Raw genomic sequence first — 19905 nt, 5'->3', positions numbered from 1 at the left:
TAAATATTAATGGCAAGATGTAAATTAAAAGGGCTCCCATAAGGGGGAACTTCAATGGGGTCCTATTTCCAAAAATCTTTGTTGAACCAAAGCTAAGGTTCATCTCACTCAGCATCCTCATTCAAATGGTAGCCAGCCCAATGCTTTTGAGAAGCATATTTTGTGCTTAGCCTCTGGCGCTCATAAGATATGCTACCTTTACAAATGGAGGTTGCACACAACTATCATGCTTTTAATAGTTCTTGATGGACTTAGCCTCCATCTGTTTTCCCCTCCCCTTCCTTGCTTCGTTACACTTTCCATCTAAGTAACAGGTTGTATCCACCTAAGTCATTCTCTGAGTGGACCCATTTTACTGTTAGATGGGACTTAGATGGATGCAACCCAGTTCCTCACCACACCCATCCATCCTAAAAGTCTTGTGGGCCTCTTCAATCTACATCTGCACTTTTTGGGGGACAAACATGTGCAAACCTGACTATTATGTGGAACAGCAAAGCTCTCTCCTACGAATTCAGATCAGTGGTCCATCAACCAGATTCAAAGATGCACCTCCCCAAGTTTCTCCAAACTTTCCCAGCCCTTTTCCTGAAAGTGCCACCGGCAATGCTGGGGATCAAATCCAGGAGCCTCACACAGACTCGTTGGTATGTGCATTACTGCTCATTTCACAGCCCCTTTCTTGTAGCTCATCCTGCCAGCAATTCACAAGATCTGAATAACTCAGGCAGGCAGACATGCAGGTTGTCATACTGGCTCAACTATAGCAAGCGGCAAAACTTTAGGTGTTCAAACACATACTGTCATACTGGCTCAACTATAGCAAGCGGCAAAACTTTAGGTGTTCAAACACAGGGTGGATGTGGGTTTGAATTTCCTTTAAGCCTGATTTGAGCAGAAGAATCTCTTATACTAACACCTCTGCAACTTTTGAATCTGCTCTTGGGCAGGGGAAGAACCAAATTCCAACGTGCGGCTGTTCAGATATCCACATTGGCCAACGTGAAGGCAGGCCACCAACCACATGTGGTGGCCATTTGCCAGGGGCTCAGTACTCCACCTGCTTTTGCCCCTTGCTTTGGATTGCCAGATAATCATAAACACCTGGCAGGCAATTGGATGTGGCCTCAAGGGCTTGCCACTGTGCCCAACACCTGCAAAAATTTATAGATTGTCAGTTGGACGCTCAAACCTTATCCCATCAGGGAGGAGGCAAAAAATAAATGCATACAGCAGGAGACCAACAGAAACCCTCAACCATCTTAGTGATGAGCTGTTGAAAAAGACCTAGCTGGTCATTTTCTGAGTTGATGCAAAAGAAAAGGACTTGAACCAAAATCCTGCTTTTCTCGTCTTTCCTTAACATCTCAAAAACCATTCACACTCTAAATGTGAACCTGAGATTCATTTAGGATTTCCAGAGCCCCCACCTTGAAAGGAACATCTTGCGAGTTGGAAGACGCTGGCCCATCTCCCATTTCCATGTCAGTTTCTTTCTTTTTTCTTTCTTTTTGCTAAAAAGACAAAGAGCTACGTGTTGCAGTTATTCCTACAAAGAGAATATTCTTGAATGATTGTCCCAAAGGATAGATGGGTGAGGAGGTAACCAAAAAGAGATTTCTCTTATGATCAGTCTCTGTTGAGCAGAAAAACAAAGTTGACGGATTCTGAGTCTTGCAGAAAGGGGCTGAGGGGAAACTTGAGTCAGGTGTGGAAGGGGCAGGTTTGGGGTTAGGGTCTTGTTTCAGAACTCCAGAAAGATATATATATATTGCCAATGCTTATTTTGTTGTGGTGGTGGTTGTTGCTCAACTTTGCATGACAAATTTGGAACCTGTAAGGAAAGCAGAGTTATGGAATGCAAAAGGAGAAATGGAAGCAGATTCGCACGGGCCCCCTCCCCCCCTATGCAGTCAACAGTTTAGCCGCCAGGAAAGACATTTTGATCTTTTTTATAATCTAACTCCTGAACAAAATAGAGGATTTATACAGGAAGAAAGATAAAACAGGTAGCATTTTTGTTTTTCATTTTCACTTTCCCCCTTCCCTTCTTCCAGGTCTTCCCCCTGCCCCCCTCAGGGGGAGGTGTGGGACCCAACAACAACCCAATGTTCCTTGATGGTCTGAGTTGTATGTTTATGTATTTTTTTAATCTGGTATATTAAATATAAATTATGTCTTTGCCCCACTCCATGTCTACTTTTTTTAAAACTTTTGTGTGTGTTTTTGTTGGTTTTCTACAAAATAGGCTTTGCTTTTGTTTGCTTTTTCTTTTTTTCTTTTTTTTGTAAAACTTTCTTCCCCTCCCCTTTTGTTCCACCTGGTTCTGCTTGGAAAATAGTTTTTGTGTTTTGCCATTTTTTTCTCCACCTTGGCAAAAAAACAAAACCTTGGTGTACATGTTTGTGTGTGTGGATAGGGAGGGGGGGTAAAAACAGAGAAGTGGCTGGGCAGTTGAGGGGATCAGGAGGGATGTATGTGAGAGGAGGGAGGGGATTCTACATCATGTATACGAGTAGTCTATGTCTGGAATTCCACCGTCTCTGTACCCACGGGTTGTGCCGTAGCCGATGGTGTGGGTGCTTTTGTAAAGACTGGTTCCATTGGATGGGAATATGGTATGGATGACGTACTCCTCCTTTGCCCGGTGCGGGTTGATTGGAAGCATCTGCAACCCGGGGCCTCTGATTTCCAGGATGGAGTTGTCCTTCTTGGTGCCCGACTCCACATAGTCATCTTTCTTCCGACTGCCTCGCTCCCGTGTCAGCAGCTCTCCCGTCCGGTGGACATACCAGCAGATGGCAGCCAAGACTAGGAAGAGGAAGACTAAGGACACCGCCCCGCCAATGATCCCTGCCAACGGCAGCCCGGCCATTGGGTCCATGTTTTGCTCATGGTTGAGGGTGGTGGTGGGGCTGTACATGTCTGCCGTCTCGGCCTTGGCGCACACTGGGGTCTCATCAGGCACATAGGTGCTGCCCGTCTCCATGGTGACCATGCAGATGATATAGGTGGACTTGGGCTCCAGGGCTGTCAGCAAGTACTCTGTCTTGTCGCCTTGTACCAGGGTCTCTGTGATGGAGCCCACGGCTGGGCTGTGGCCCAGGCGCAACCAGCTCAGGCGGAAAGAGGCTGCTGGGAGCATTGCCTTCCAGCTGATGCGGATGCTGTCAGCGGTTAGTGGCTTGACGTTCAGAATCAGTGCTTTGGCTCCAGCGCCGGTGGCCATTGGGTAGTCAACATTGGAATCTGGCAGTTGGATGCCAGGCCTCTTGGCCTTGAGGGTGAAAAGGGAGCCCTGCGGGGTTGTGACAGCGGCATTGCTGGCAGTCGTCTTGGCTGCCACCACCACTCCCGAATTGCTCTGTGGGCCCACGTCAAAGCACTCATCCATCTCATTGGTGATGTCCTTGATGGCCATGCCTCTGACCTTATCGGGGCCTTGGCACATCAGCCCTCTCACATTCACCACAGCAGCCCGGGCCTTGACCCAGTCCCTCAACCACATGAGGTTACAGCCACAGTACCAGGGGTTGTTCCTCAGCAGGAGCTGGGAGAGACTGTCAAGGTCATCAAAGAGACCTTTGGGCAGAGTGGTCAGGTTGTTGTTGGACAGGTCCAGCTTCTCCAGTTCCCTCATCTTGGAAAGGGTGTTGTAGGGGATGTGGCTGATGGCATTGTCTTGGAGGTACAGCTTTTGCAGATGAGCGCTGGGCAGGTTAAGAGGTGGGGCTGCCAGAGAGTTGCGCACCAGCGAGAGCTCGCTGAGGTTCTGGAGGCGGCTGAAGGTGTCGTCTGCAATGCGCTGGTTGGCCAAGAGGTTGCCATCTAGCACCAGGCGCCGCAAGCTGATCAGCCCCTTGAAGGCATGGAGGGGGATGGTGGATATGCGGTTGTCGTCCAACCTCAGTTCCTCCAGGGTACGGGGCAGGCCAGAGGGGATGCTGCTGAGGTGGTTGCGAGAGAGGAAGAGCAACTTGAGGCGTGTGCTGTCCGCAAAGGCATCGTCTTCGATGCTGACAGTGGAGACGGAGTTGTCGTCCAGGTGCAGCTTCTCCAGGAGAGGGATGCGCGCCAGGGAGTCTCGGGCGATGGTTCGCACGTTGTTGTCCTGGAGGTGAAGTTCCCGCAACGAACGGGGCAGATTGATGGGGAACTCATCCAGGTCATTTTCATAGAGGTAGATGACCTGATGGGAATTGAATTAAGAGGAAATTCAACAGGGCAGAAGTAGAGAATGGAAATGGTGTGCATGTTTTTGTTTTTTTTAAAAGCTGCATTTAACAGTTCCTCAAACCTGAGCAATTTGGGTTCCAGTTAGCCCATATTAAAATGCCTGTCATCAACCTAGAAATCATGAACTTACCACAAGGAAAAGGTGTTTAAATTATTACATTTAAAAAAAAAATAGGACCTGGCATTAAACAGGCAAGGGAACTTGAGCTTCAAAGCTAGTGTGTAAATTCCAATCCTCTGCTAAAAATCAAAGTATGCTGCTAAACATACCCCAGAACCCTTCTCAAAACCAAAAATCCACATGGAATCTAAAATGTGAACATATTTTGAATTCCAACATGGATTTGGGTGTATCTACTCAAAATAAAAAAGAAAAAGAAAAAGTTTAATTTCTAGCCCCAAACATTATCTCCAAAGTCTAAGGACCACTTGGGCACTGTGGGAACCTTTCATGGGGTCAGACCACTGGTGCATCTAGCCCAACATTACATAATTTAGGAGCGGGGGACCTGTGACCTTCCTGATATTGCTGAAATACAACTGCCATCAACCCTAACCATTTTGGCTGGGGCTGATGGGAGTCCAACAACTCCCAATTCTGGTGTATTCCCATTAGCAGTGGCACTTTAAGGCCTTAGACAAATTAGAGGTATTTCTTGGCCTCTGCTCCTTGATATCCTTTTAACTGAAGATGAAAAACATTGAACCAGAGCCATTTTTTTTAAAAAAAAATACATTTAAAAATAATTAAAAACAATAAAATTTAAAAACAGATGCAATCAAATCACTTCGGGATAGGCCAGTCAAAACACAAACATTTTCAGCAGGCATCTATAAGTCTGCTATTAATATTTCATGGGCTGGGCTTCAACTTTAGGAACATAGGAAGCTGCCTTTTATGAGGTCAGATCATAGACCCACCAAGTGCAATATTGTCTATATTGACTGGCAGCAGCTGATGAGGGTTGGAGACAGGAGTCTCTCCTAGCCCTACTGGAGATTCCACTGTGGATTGAACATGGGACCTTCTGCATGCAAAGCAGATGCTCTACCACTGAGCTACAGCCCTCATCCCATGCATTGTAAATTTATGGCAAAACAAGCACAAACATTAATTCAGTGTGAACTGATGAGGGGTCATAGCCCAGTGTGTGCTGGGGGGATCTCAGTTTCAATCCCTGGCATCTCCTATTCAAAGGCTCAGGTAACATCAGGTTGATGCAAAAGACTCTTCCTTCTCAGACCCTGGAGAGCTGCTGCCAGTCAGAGCAGGCAATAGTGGGTGAGGTCTAATCTCAGATAAGGCAGCTTCTGATACTGTCGCATTTGCCTGGCAATTTTGGCATGTTGAACTGGTCTTGTGAATATTCCAGTGCTTGTTTTAAGTTCTGAAACAGCACGTCCTGAAAACTTCTGCAAATCGGTAATTTGAAAGAATTGGGATGCAATGGCAAGTCACCATGATGGCAAGTCACACTAAGACAGCCTTCCCCAACCAGGTGTCCTCTACTTATTTTTGGACTCTCATCAACCCTGGCCACTGGCAATGGTGGCTGCAGCTGATGCGAGTTTGGTCCAGCCACATCCAGAGAGCAACATGTTGGGAAAGCCTGTATTAGAGTGTCCACAAGACTGTAGTTCAAGACACCAAAGTCTGAGCAAAACATTATCTGGTTAATCCTTGGGGAGGGGGAAAGTGTCCATCAACGTAAGTTTCATAAACCAAAGATTTCTACAGCTACTATTTAAGAATTCTGAAGGGGAGAAAAAGTTGGGTCAAGCCACATTCAGCCTCAGCTCATTAACGAAGATCAGCCACCCTCTTTCCAAAAATAAAGTCCCCCGGTTGTACAACCTGAACATTTAGCTTTTTCTTCAAGGTGGAGGGGATGCCGGCATTGTTGATCTGATTGTTCTGCAGGTATAGGGTGGTGGCATCATCCGGGATGTCAGCTGGGATGGAGGTCAGGCCCCGGTCATTGCAATAAATGAAGCCGTTGTCACAGCGGCAAACAGATGGGCAGGTGGTGCTGTCAATCACTTCGCTCAGGAAGGCAACCAGGCCGTAGCAGAGGAACAGCCAGTCACGCAAATCCATGGCAGCTGCTGTTGTCACCACGGTGGCTGTCACCACAGCGGCTGTGGGTGAGGTGGTCGCCATGGTTCGCAGGGGTGGGTGGTGCTAGGCTGTCCTGCAGTTAGGCTTTTGGAACCTGCAGATAGAATGTTTTTATTTTATTTATAGTCTTGTTTTTTTGTTTTGGTCTCAAGGTGAAAAGAGGCAGGGGAGCCTAGCACCCCTGCCATGCAATTAGTTTCCCTCCCTCCCTCCCTGACTACCAAGTTAACATTTAATTCAAAACCAGGGCTTAGCTCCAGAATATGTCTTCAAATCTAGGGTTTCAACCCTAGGGTATATAAAGTGCAAACTCATTTATATATGGAAAGCCAGCATGATATAGCAGATGTGGGATGTTGCAAAGTTCTAATCCCCACTCAGCAAGCGATCTTGTACCAATTCACTCTGTCTTAGTTCAGCCTGCCTCCACAGGGTTCTTGTAATACTAGAGTAGGGGCAAAGGTAGCCAACGTAGTGCTCTCTTGATGTTCTGGAGTACAATTCCCATATTTCCTGACTGGCCATGCTGTCTGTGGCTGATGAGAGTTGTAGTCCAAAATGTCTGGAAGGCACCACCTTGAGTCCCTTAAGAACCAATGTTTTATTAAGTGATGATAATCAGTTGCAGAGCGCCTTTTCCCCTCAACGCAGCATAAACCACAAACAGCACCCACATGACTTTGATTAGACTGGACTGAGTTTACTGCACAGACAATATGTGGTATTGCCTGCCCCATACTATGCCACTTCTGACTGCAGGTGTGTCCCCCTGACCCCATCATCAAATGTTCCCTGCTTGAAAGAAGCCAGCACTGGTTGGAGATGGCAAGGCTGAAACCCTTCTCCTTGATGCACTTGATTTCTATGGGCATTGGAAGGTTTCATTTCATGCAGGAGGAGAACTCATTCATAAAGTTTTCCCCAAGCCATGATCTGAAGTGATAAAAAGTCCAGGAAGAGTTACTGTTTGCATGCCTAAATTGTCTCCATTAGGGCCTGGAATCTGGTGCCAACATCTAGCAAAATAAATAGGCTTGGAAGAAAGGCCCCACTAAAGGTGTAAATAACTGGCACATGCTAACAACTTGTGTGAGTCAATAGACACAATGGGGAAGTTGTGTGTTAACCTTGTTAGGAAATGCCAAAGTCTGATAGCTAAATACCTGAAAGGCTCTGAATGCCTTTTAAAACAACAACTTTAATTGGTGTGAAACCATTGATTGGATTTTTAATTGGATTTTAATCAGAGTCATGCCTTTCCCCATGAAAGGATTTCAGTGTTGGTGGTGACCTGGGCATTTGTTTTAAAGTCCCAGGATCAGAAGGGTACCAGTGGAGATCATCTAGACCAGGTGCTGCGGAACTATAGCTCCCATCATCCCCTGCTGTTGGCTATGCTTACTAGGGCTGATGGGAGTTATAATGCCGCAGTATCTGGGAAAGTCAATGGTTTTCCACCCTGATCTTGACTGACTACAAAGCAGGAGGAAAAGATCATCAGAGAAGGCTGCAAGGATCTCAGCTTGGCCTGTGTGTTCATTTTGCTGGAACAACTACAAGTTCTCAAATGCACAATGAGTCTTACCCAGATCCCTGCTCTGAATTTAGCCAAAGTCCTGGGTTGGCCTACAAGCTTTATTCAGGTTCCTCAGCTCTACTGGCTTGCTGTGTCCTGTTCAAGACTATCTGGATAATGGAGAATGAGTTACTGACTAAGGAATCCTCCTGCATTTGGAACAAGACCGGTGTGTGGAAATCTGCCACTTTGCCATAAACTTCAATATGCCTCCTTCCCTGCTAATCCCCTCCACCCTGAAAGAGAGAGAGCATGTAATAGAACAGGGGTGATGGCATTGCCCATGCTGTTTCATTGCCACCTCTGACAAAAGGGTGAAACTATCTTGGTCTGTCATCTTTACAGTGCATGGTCTCTCCCCTTTTGGAGACAAAGCTTAGTTTAAGTTCGCTATGGTCCTCGACACACCTTGTACATAGATTTTTTTGTATGTGTGATTGGGATAGACCTGTCAGAGTGCTGGGCATGTCATTTGCTCGGAGATGTTAGTTGCTAAGAGCCACACTAGCAGCCAAGCACATGGTGTTGCAATGCTGGAAGTTGCCTATTGGTCTTGAGGCTGAGCAATCGGTCACACACATGTTGGATCAAACAGCAAAGGGAGGGTGGTGGTGGTGGTGGTGGTGGTATAGACTAAAAGTTGTATTCAGTGTTAGTACTACACAGAGTGGACTCATTGCCATTAATGAATGCAGCCTAACAGGTCCGCGAATTTCAGTGGGTCCAGTCTTTGTTGAATACAACCCTTAATAAAATATTGAGAAGTTTCAAGTAATTTGGCAGGTCTGCTTGGGCTTTTTCAGAGACTGGCAGTCTGATTCTCTCTGTATCAACACTGTCAGTCCTTTAAGTCTACTGTATCCACTTTCTCTCCTTTTTCCCATTTAACTTTTTCTTCAGGTTGTGAGTTAAGTGGGATGGGAGTAGGACTGGGTTTTGGTAGAAAGGAAAAGGGGGTTATTAACAATTACAGTAATTTGTTTATATTCAAAACACACACACCAGACAAACACCCTAACAGGGGGAAGCAAAAATGTAGCAGGTGAATGTACTTTTTTCTTTTTCTTTTGAAGTACAGTGGTACCTCGGTTAAGTACTTAATTCATTCCGGAGGTCTGTTCTTAACCTGAAACTGTTCTTAACCTGAAGTACCACTTTAGCTAATGGGGCCTCCTGCTGCTGCGCCGCCGGAGCCCGATTTCTGTTCTCATCCTGAATCAAAGTTCTTACCCTGAAGCACTATTTCTGGGTTAGCGGAGTCTGTAACCTGAAGTGTATGTAACCTGAAGCGTATGTAACCCGAGGTACCACTGTATCCTCTTTCCTCCAATCCTCCCCCCCCCAAAAAAAAGAAAACAAGGGACAAAGGCAACTTGGATCCATGTTCTTTTTGTGGACATCTTAGTGTAAATATCACAGAAATAGCCAGATTTATATCCTCGTGGTTTGATACATATGGGCCAGGCCTCTGTATTTCTATCACCAGATTGAAAGAAAGGGAGCAGCCATGCCACCCAATCCATAGGCGCAGCTCCCAGCGCTAAACCCTTTTGGTAGCATCTGTCAGACTGGAGAAGCGGCTTGCAGTGGCATTATAAATCCCTCTTAAGAACACCGTATAGAGTGGGAAAGCTGACACGCAACAATCACAACCTCTGGGAAACTTCAATCTTGCATACATTAAGGCCCCATTTATACCATACATTTTGAAAAGTATTGTACCATTTTTGATAGTCACGACTTCCCCCAAATAATCATGTGAAGTGTAGTTTGCTAACTACACCAAAGGATTCATGTGTTGCCTCCTGCCACTTTGCTTTCAAGTGGGGACTTCTAAAGTACTTCTTCACCCAGTAGTTCAGCTATAGAATTTGCACTCACAAATAACTTTTGTTCAGACAAATAACTGGAGGATACAAGGCTATCAGTTGCCATTAATAGCCACAGTGGCTCCGTTCTTCCTCCTTTATTGGAGGCACTTATGCTTCTGAATACCAGTTGCTAGAGAATCACAAGTGGGGAAAGCACTGTTATGCTCAGAGGTCCTGCTTGTGGACTTCTCACAGGCATTTGATTGGCCATTGTGAGAACAGGATGCTGGACTAGATGGGTCACTGGCATGATCCAACAGGGCTCTTCTTAGATGATGACGTTCACATCAGAAAATATAAGCCACGAGTGGGCAGCCTGTGGCCCTCCGGATGTTGTTGATCACAGCTCTCACTGCCAGCATGGCCAGTGTCAGGGATGATGGGAGCTATAGTCCAAAGAATGGAGGGCCAGAGTTTCCTCATCCCTCTAATTAGATCTATCTATCTATATCCTCATGTAGCTGTGTTGCATCTGCAGGGTGTTTTTTTTTGTAACCATGCATAATATCTCTAAGCACTTGCAGAATCAACTCAGAATTTGGGCACACCAAATCTGGTGGAGTTCCTTTTGGCGGGAGGAGGTACATAGAGGCTTGGCTATTTGACCAAAGTTGTTAGACGGCCTGAAGTGCTCTTCCCCTTCTGCTGAAAATGGAAATAGCAACGTTTTAGGAGTTGGATGGGGGGCTGGGCGGGGGAATGAGTGCCCTTGCAGCTTCCTCACTGCTGCTCATCAGATTCCCAATTACATTGCATAAAAGACCTTTGGAGAGCGAGGGAGAAAAGGCCTGGCTTCGGAGATGGAGGCCTGAAAGGCGCCTGTCGCTTTAACCACCTCTTTTGGCTGCTCCTTTATGCCCCTGTTGTTTATATTACACGGTTTATGTAGCCTATCAAATTAAGGCCAGTAAATCGCTTTGCTTTATGGCCTCGGTTTTTATTCTCTTGGATCTCTCCCCGAGAGCAGGAAGAAAGCAAAGGAAGCAACAAAAGAGGGGGTAAGGGGGGGCGGAAGGAACAAATGGAAGCTTGGCAGGGCAAAGGGATAATAGAATCATAGACCTGTAGAGTTTGAAGGGACAATGAGGATCATCTAGTCCAACTCCCTACAATACAGGAATCTTTTGCCGAATGTGGGGCTCAAACCCACGACCCTGAGATCTGTATTCTAGTGCTGTTTTCCAGCTGTCGCTCTTTTATAGAAGGGATTCACATGTCAGGAATGTAGGTATAGTGGATGAAAGGGCCTTGGCCCAACAAATCCACTTTAACAACAGCAGAGTTTTTGCAGTTAGAAAAGAGATGGGGAAACACAAAGAAAAGTGTGGGATGACAACAGAATGACAGGAAAACCTATAACCTCCCTTCAAACAAAGAAGAATGACTGTTTATTAGTTGTATAACCTCAGTGCAAATAAACCATTAGCGAAGAGGAAGCACTGTATAAACTCCACAAAAGCTTTGTGCAAGCAAATCAGGATGAATGCTGAATAAACAGGTTATCTGGGAAGAGGAGGATTTCAGCTCAGTAGCTGAGCATCTGCTTTGCATGCAGAAGAGTCCCTGCAGAAAAAAAACAACCCAATAGGATCTCCAGGTATGGCTGGGGCAAGACCCCTGCCTGAAACCCTTGGATGCTGCTGCCAGTCAGTGTAGCCAATACTGAGCTAGATGGACCAGTAGTCTGACTTGATATAACGCAGCTTCCTAGAGGAGACTCTGGCTATTCCTCTTGCCATAGCATTCAGTGGTGATGATGTTAGAGTGCTTCAGAGTCTTAAAGGACCTGAGTTAAGATGGGACGGCGATAAAAGAAGAGTGCTTGCTAAAAGAAAAAGGAAGAGTAAAATCCCATGGTTGGGGGCTGTTTATACACTCTCCTGCACCTCCCTACAAGAAGATACTCAAACATCTGTGCTAAGAGAAGCTGAATTCCACATCTGTAAAAGCACAGCATTGCAGCACTGTGTAGATCAGTGGCAGAGCACCTGCTTTGCATTTAGGAGGTCCCAGATTTGATTCCTGGTATTATTGGTTGAAAAAAATGGGCATCAGGTGACAGGAAGGACCCATCTTTGTCCAATACCTTGGACAGCCAGTCAAGAGCAAGCTACACTGGACAAATAGTTTGACCTGGTAGAAGGCATCTTCCTAGGCTCCACATATGCAAATAATTTATGGTCTGTATTTATCTATCTTTGGGGGCTGAGAGACAGTTGTCTGCCAAATGAAAACTTAAATTTTCTTGTGCTGGGCGATTGAAACAAAAGAAGCTATTGGCTCCTAAAAAGTTAGATTTTTAATTTTGTTTTGCATTTTGCTGTTGGGGAGTTCTGCCAGGGCCATGGCTCTGTGGCTGTAGAAGATTCCCAGTTCAATGCCTCTTCAAGTAGGGCTGGGAACATCCCGTCTGTAACCCTGGATAGCCTCTGCCAGTCAGTGTGGACAATACTGAGCAAGGTGGACCAATGGGTCTGACTCAGTACAAAGCAGATTCACATGTACAAACTTCCTTCTGGTCCTGTTCCACCCATTTCTATGCAATTCTTGCAAGAACAGCTCCTTTTTGTAGCAAATAAAATACATTTAAAAGGGGTGGGGAAATGAACTCAGAGCAGAATCACTTTTTAAAAAAAATATGTAAACAGATTCATCTGTTCTCTCTCCCTGTTAATTCACTCCTTCAGTCGCTAATCCATTGCCCCAGCCTCCATGCTCATCAAGCTGTTCTCCCAGCCCCACACCCCACCACATATGCTCCATCCATCCTCTGTCCTTCCAGCTTTGACTTTTCATCCCTGCTTCCCCCAAGCTGGGCACTCACTCATGCGGGACACTGGCAGCTTCCGCTACAGGAGGCGACACTTTACAGGGCTCCTGCGCATCCCTTTTAACCTCGGCTGAGTTAAACTCCTTCCAATGTTATTTTTTACAAGGCCCTTTTCATGGAAGATTTGAGTCGGCAAGGTGTCTTGCTGGGCCAGTACCCATTAAATCACTAGAAACCACTCACTTGCCTTGACTTCATTATGCATTCAATTCCTCTATAAATTTTACATTTCCTTTTTCTTTCTCCCACCACCTTCTTCCACCCCCACCCCCACTTTTCTATCTCCCTCTGGCTTATTCTTACTTTGGCCATATTCTCTCCATTATGGAACATAAAATCCTTTATAGCCCAATATTTCATGGTGTCAGATAAGAGAGACCAACTGGACACGGTTTCTAGTCTTTTTGCAAAAAGCGGTGCAGATCCCACTAAAATAAAGTCACCGTGGGATTTCCCTTCATCCCTCCCCCATTCAAAACTTCCCAAATTGCTGTAGACAATGTTTTTAACCTTTCAGGAGTGGCTCTGAGCCCCACAGCATGATACTGCTGCTAAGCGGGCTAATGCAATCAATCTCTGGCTGTATTAAGGGATGAGATTACTGGGAAGGGAGACAGGACTGGCTACGGATGAAGCAGGAAATATGGAGGAGAGGACAGCTACAATCCTCTTCCAACATTATAGTAATCTCACCCAGCTCAAATATTTGGGTAGTGGGGTGGTCTCTTCAGGCAAAGCCTCCTGATGGGGAGCCATCGCTTTTGACCTGGAAGAGGCAGAACATGCAGTCCAATCATTTTATCAACCTGCCTTCAGCCTTCTCAAGTGCCCCAGGCAAAGGGGATAGAGCAGCCCTGTTGGGGCATCAGGCCATTACAGTACTAGGTTTGGGGCCCTCCCAACAAATGCTTCAAACAATCTGTGGAAGAGAGCTCTCTATTAGTGCCTATTAGGCACAACTGCTAAATAGAACCTTGCATGTGCTATGGCAGTATGCTTCTGAAAGCAATGTGCTGAAGATCGCATGACAGGGAAGGGCTCTTGCCTTCCTGTCCAGCTTGTGGAGTTCCCTAGACACATCTGATTGGACAGTGCTTGGAAATAGAAGGCTGGCTAGATGGACTTCTGGTCTGGCCTAGCAAGGCTTTCAAGAACACAAGGAGGGCTTGCTGGATCAGGCCACAGGCCCATCTAATCCAGCTTCCTGTTCTCACAGTGGCCACCCAGATGCCTGTGGTAAACCTCAAGCACAACCTGAGCCAAGAGCACTCTCCTCTCCTGTGGTTTCCAGGAAGTGTGGAAGCAGAGCCGAGCCATTGTGACTGGTAGCCATCAAAAGCCCTCTACTCCCTGAATTTGTCTAATCTTCTTTTACAGCCATCTATGTCAGTGGCCATCACTGCCTCCTATGGGGAATAGTACTTTCTTTCATCTGTCTTGAATTTTCAGCGTTCAACCATTTTCTATGGTTGCTTCCACATGACCTGATTATTGAGCACTCTTTTTTGATCCGTTTGCACAAAATTTGAACATTAATTTTAATGAGCCTACTCTGAGTAAGACTGACTTTGAATACCACCTCACTGGTCTGTGTAGCTCAGTATTGTCGACACAGATTGGCAATAGCTCACCTGGATTTCAAGCAGGGAGGCTTTCCCAGCCCTATTTAGAGATGCCGCAGACGGAATCAGATATCTTCTGCATTCAGAGCATGTGCTCTACCACTGAGCTATTGCCACTTTCTCTAACCAGAGCAATGTGGACCTAAATCACCGCTGGACAACTGACTTAACTGTGAAACACCTTCACAGCACCAGTTGCTGCTTTCTCCCCTATGTTACTTCTTTTGCAAATCCAGTGATGATCTCAAAACCACTGCATGTCTAGGATAGCTATCTATAATGCTAAATATGCAGGGGGGAGGGCGGTTGTATCAGATGCATTCCTGGCCTAAAATAAAATTCTGCAAGCCAGCGTTAAATCATTTTTAAAAAACCAATCAGAATACAGAGTAAATTTGTTTACTGTTGTGGCATGGGTTCTGCTAGGATTAGGCTGTGGTTCACAAATGGATTAGCTCCTACCATAATGTCACACCTCCACCTGTATTATTGAGGTGGTTAAAGAGCTTTAAAAGATTAGGCTGCTTCCACTCTTCTGAAGAGCTTTTTAAAAGAGGGGAGCAGAGGCGATTCTAATCTGCCCTGGCGATTGTGAAAGCCTGTCAGGATAGGTGGATGTGGAATAAAAACAGAACACAGGAGTGTGTAAACGCTTCCATGAAAGTGAGCTTAAAAAATGGGGAGAGAAATCCGCCATTTAATCCAACCACACTGGATATGCATAACAATGTTTCATGGCAGCCAGGGGCCGGGAGCTAATCTGTATTAAGTGATCTTAAATATGGGTGCCAATTTATGCAGTGCTGATTGAGACCTGGTTAAAAGTGAGCAAAATGCCTGTTGTTATGAGAGGGTAAATGTGTTATGTGGTGGGAGGAGGCCTGCATATTGGGGCTGGGTGATATATGGTTTTCAATATCCTGATATATCACCAGCTAAACATCGCGATATCTGAAATAAGATGGAGCTATGTAGAGGTGAACATGGTTATGTCCTGGCAACTGCTACTAGGTTACAGGTCTAAATCACCACACACTGATGAAATCATCACTTTCTTCAGCAGGCAAGCCATCCAAACAGGACTTTGGTTTGGGGCTTGGATACCAAATGGTGGTATTCAGGTCCAAGACAATCCAAAATACAGTGATGAGTCATATTGAATACAAATAATCTGGGAAAATATTGAACAACAACAAAAAAAATCTAAATTTGATGCATATAATTATATGACAATTACCTCAATGATAGCATGCTTCAACTAAACCATTAAAGATTTCTGGAGAATATATTAATGTTCTATGCAGTTTTAGGGGCAAATTTAAAATTTACAAAAGTAGCGGATATAGTAAAAATATTAATTAAACTTGCATATGATTAACAATTTAGTCTGTTTTCTACTAATTTAAGAATAATTTATGTAATTTACTAGTGTCAAATTGCATCTCCTTCCCCACTCTGAGGGCCAACTGCAATTGTATGCATGAGTAAGCCGCACTCAGTTCAGCTACTCACTTCTACTTTCCTGGAAATAAGCCCCATTGAATTCACTAGGGCCTGCTTCTGAGTAGACATGCATTTTCTTGCGCTGCTTAACGACAAGCACCTACCCTCCCCATCATTTTCACCTCACAACAACCACCCAATTTCCCGTTTCCAGCATCCAGGTAGCAACTGTTAAATCTCCCCCCTTCATTTCCCCCTATTGTGACACAGAAGGGCCTCCCAAAGCCCCCATCCCACCAATCTCTCCTTTTTTATCAAAGGAAAGGAGGAAGAGCAAGCAAGCAACGAGGTAGCATCCTTTAATTATTATTTTTTTAACTTCCTTTTTACATGAGGGAAGCTATGGAAGGCAAACCAACAATGTCTTACACAGCAACTTGTCTTTTTTTGTTCTTACTTTTACACAGGGGTGAGGGTAGGGGATCAATCCCAGCCTCAGAAGGGCAGTAAAGGCACCAGGGAGGGGAGAGAAAGGCTTTTTGCGCATGCACGCACGCACACACAGGCAGAAGGGGAGACGGGAATAAAGAAAAAGAGTTAAATTATAGGGCAATGTTTTTTGTTCTTACTCTGAAGAAAACAACCCCCGTTTCTCCTTTTGAGGGTGGGTGGGTAAGGAAGGGGCAAAGGGGAGAAGGGGGCTCCCAGCAAGAAGTACCGAGCCAGCTCAGACCAGTATCTCTGTAAATCACACCTTCAGACCACTACTAGCCTGCTGAGCTGGGGCTTGCTGCAAAATCAAAAGAAGCTGTTGTTTTCCCAGCTACGTACTTTCATATCGGACACCTGCTCTTGCAGAGGCAGCAGAGCTGAGCTGGGGCTCGAAAGAAACATAGTGCTGGCTGCTAAGTCTGCTCTTGTGAGTCGCTTGCTGCTCCTGCAGGAGGCAGAGGAAGCACTAAAAAGCACTGGCCGGCTACACGGTTTTCTCAAAATCGCGATGTTTGCCAAATAACATTTTATGAAACCGCTATTGTGTTGTGGACTTCATAACCGACTTTGAACAATATATTGAAAAATCTCCCAGGTCTGCTGCATATTGCAGTGACCTTGGTCACCTCCATACCATCAGGTGTTTTGAGGCAAGGATTCAAATACACACCAGGCTTTCACAGTTAAAGCGGATTAAAGGGCTCTCTTGTTGTAGTGAGAAAAATATGCTTTGTAAAAACATGGCCTTTTTGTGGTTAAGGAAGCGTTCGGGAAACGTGCTGAAAAGTGCGGGATGAATCAATGATTACCAGGAAGACATAAGCATTGCACTAACAAATCGGGATGGATGTTTTTTGTCATATAACCTCCCTGCAAACAATTGAACAAATGCTCCCTAGAGACTGAATATAATTTAACTTCTACATAAACTCTGTGCAAGCAAATCAGGATGTATGCTCAATAAACAGGTCACCTGGAGGACACCCTTGTACGGTTTTATGGCCTTCCTCAGCCTGGTGTCCTCTTGATGTCTGACTACAATGTCATGACCGTTTGTCAGGGATGATGGAAGTTTTAGTCTCAACAGCATCTGGAAAGCACCCAGTTGGGGAAAGTGAAGACAAGGGGGTATGATTTTTACTTAGGGTGTTGGGTTCAAACACCTGAAAAGCCCTGCCAGGTGGCTGCCAGCTGGGGTAGACAACACTGGGTTACATGGCCAAATAGCCCGAGCTCCTTTAAGGCAGTTTCTTATGGTCCTGTTGTACCATTTCCCTGGGAGGGAGGCAGAAAGACAGATCTCAGTGGTAATGATTTACATGCCAAAGGTTAGAGGTTCAACTGGCTTCTACCAGTCAGAGTAGATAATATTGGGCTGAATACCCTATACCAGGCCAGGATATATTCCAACAGAGAGATCATGGCTCAGTAGCTGAGCACATGCTTTTCATGTAGAAGGTTGCAGCTTCAATCTCCCAGGGTCTCTGGTTAAAAGAGGGATGAGGAACCTGTAAAGTACAGTAATCCATGAATGTTACTGTAGAAGCAGCAGCTTATGTTTTGTTTTTATCATTTTACCAGAAGCCTTTACCTGGCACTGCTCAGGAACTCCCAAAAATCTGACCAGTTTTGAAACTAGGTATTGCAGCAGTTCAATCCACCATCTTGATTCAAAACGGTGTCCAATGATATTCAAACATAGGAACCCAAATGTCTGACGCAGCTTCCGCTTGAGTGCAACCAATCGGAAGCTGCGCCTCGGTTTTCAAACGTTTCGGAAGTCGAACGGTCTTCCGAAACGGATTATGTTTGACAACCGAGGTTTGACTGTATCTTAATAATTGTCCAAATGCACAGTGAACAAACAAACAACTTTCAAAAAAATATGGTGCCATTTGTTAGTACAGTGGTACCTCGGGTTAAGAACTGAATTCATTCTGGAGGTCTGTTCTTAACCTGAAACTGTTCTTAACCTGAAGCACCACTTTAGCTAATGGGGCCTCCCGCTGCTGCCGCTGTGTGATTTCTGTTCTTATCCTGAAGCAAAGTTTTTTTTTAAGCGTTTATTATTTTCCAATAAAAACATCCAATTAACATATCAAATCAAATCCAATAAAAAAAGCAAAAGTTTTTAACCCGAGGTACTATTTCTGGGTTAGCGGAGTCTGTAACCAGAAACGTCTGTAACCTGAAGCGTCTAACTCGAGGTACCACTGTAATGGAGGTTTATCCCCTTGCGCTGCATACGTCAAGAGTAAACCTAAACCCTGTGATTTAAGTATTTGTGAGGTGGAAAAGGTCAGATATCCCCTTTCTGATCTTTGTTCCACATCACACAGGCTTGTTTCCCATGGGAAACACTCCAGAGCAGAGCTGGCCTGCTTCTGCATAGCTCCTCCCCTTTAGTCTACTTATCTCCGCCTTGGGTTCTATTTCTTGGTGTGATGGGAGAGTGACTGGCAGATAGACAGATGCTTCTTAGCACAGAATTTGAGGGGTGGGGGGAAGAGAGGATATGTATCAGATGAATCTATTTTGAAATGTTTAAAATAACACGTTTTCTGGCAAGTATCCCCTTGGGTACCAATTGGTATGCATTAATTCACTTCTATCTGCCATTCGGCTATTTTTGCATTCTGCAGAATGCTCTTGTTATCTGGCCATTTGCTTGCCTCTCTCAGCATTCCTGTATTAGAAACGCATTCTGCATCCTCACTTTGGTGAGTAACTCCACATCAACAGTTTCCCTCGCTTTTGAAATCCAATCACCAGATTTCTGCCTTTTGTTTCCAACTTCCTTTTCACTTTCTTTCAAGTTTGCTTTACAAAGTTATTGTAATTGAGGTATCTGAGAGCCTGATACCTTACTAGGTTAAAAAACAAAACAGTAATATGTGATCAGCACCTTTGCAAGATAATTAACATCCACTTTGCAACCCTTCCCTTAGCTTCTCTGCACACAAAGTGCCTAGCAAACTTGAAGCCTTAGAAAGCTTTGCTGAACCTGAGCAATTCATATGAAAGTAGGTGAGTCCTAAGTTCACTCTAAGCCCAGTGGCTGGATGCTGGAGATAAAGAGGGGAGGGCTGTAGCTTTCATGGCATGGTTTGTGAGCTGCCCATGCTCCTCCAGCTACCCACTGTCAGAAACAGGATGCTGGACTTCACATTTCATAGATTTTTCACACAGCACATAGTTAAACTATGGAATTCACCCCCACAAGACAGAGTGGTGGCCAGTAACTTACAGCTCTAAAATAGGGTTATACAAATTCAGTGGCTATGTTCTACCTCCATTGTCAGAAGCGGTCTGTCTCTGAAAACTTGGGAATCACAAGTGAGGAGGGTTGCTGTTACACTCAAGTCCTGTTTGTGGGCTTCCTATTAAGGCATCTGGTTGGCCACTGTGAGAACAGAGTGCTGAACTAGAGGGGCCACCACAGACTTGATCCAGCAGCCAGGCTCTCCTTATGTTCATATGGCCCTTGGGGCTGATCCAAAAGGGTGGTTCTTCAAGTTAACTCAAACTTTGCTAACTCTGAGCTGCTCTGAGATTTAAGAACTTGCAAGCACACGTTTGGGCAGATACCTTGCTCACTTGACAAATGGAGAAGAAAAGGCGCTATGCGTGTGGGAATGGGGAAAAAAGATTTAAATCTTATACTGAGCCAGAAAACATGTCTCTGCAAAGCGATCCGTGCTTTTGCTTGTATCCGG

At 45.2% G+C, this 19905-nt stretch overlaps 2 protein-coding genes across 7 annotated transcripts in view; one reads left to right on the top strand and one right to left on the bottom strand.

Moving 5' to 3' along the window:
* Nucleotides 1–19905, top strand: part of MACROD1 (mono-ADP ribosylhydrolase 1) — a 315061-nt gene that overhangs the window by 44048 nt on the left and 251108 nt on the right. The window lies entirely within an intron of this gene.
* The window catches only part of FLRT1 (fibronectin leucine rich transmembrane protein 1), a 161745-nt gene continuing 142647 nt past the window's right edge, over nt 808–19905 (bottom strand). For 3 of the 4 annotated variants that reach the window (XM_081174078.1, XM_081174079.1, XM_081174077.1), the window contains 2 exons: nt 6092–6449; nt 808–4189 (listed from right to left, as the gene is read on the bottom strand). In XM_081174078.1, coding sequence (XP_081030204.1) covers nt 2504–4189; nt 6092–6397 — 1992 coding nt within the window. In that variant the 5' untranslated portion in view covers nt 6398–6449 and the 3' untranslated portion in view covers nt 808–2503. The remainder of the gene's footprint in view (nt 4190–6091; nt 6450–19905) is intronic. The other variant, XR_014002852.1, reaches the window with a different exon arrangement.

The sequence above is a fragment of the Podarcis bocagei genome (genome assembly GCF_964188305.1).
Source record: "Podarcis bocagei genome assembly, chromosome: 16".
NCBI lineage: Eukaryota > Metazoa > Chordata > Lepidosauria > Squamata > Lacertidae > Podarcis > Podarcis bocagei.
This window is presented reverse-complemented; position numbering and strand designations above follow the sequence as displayed.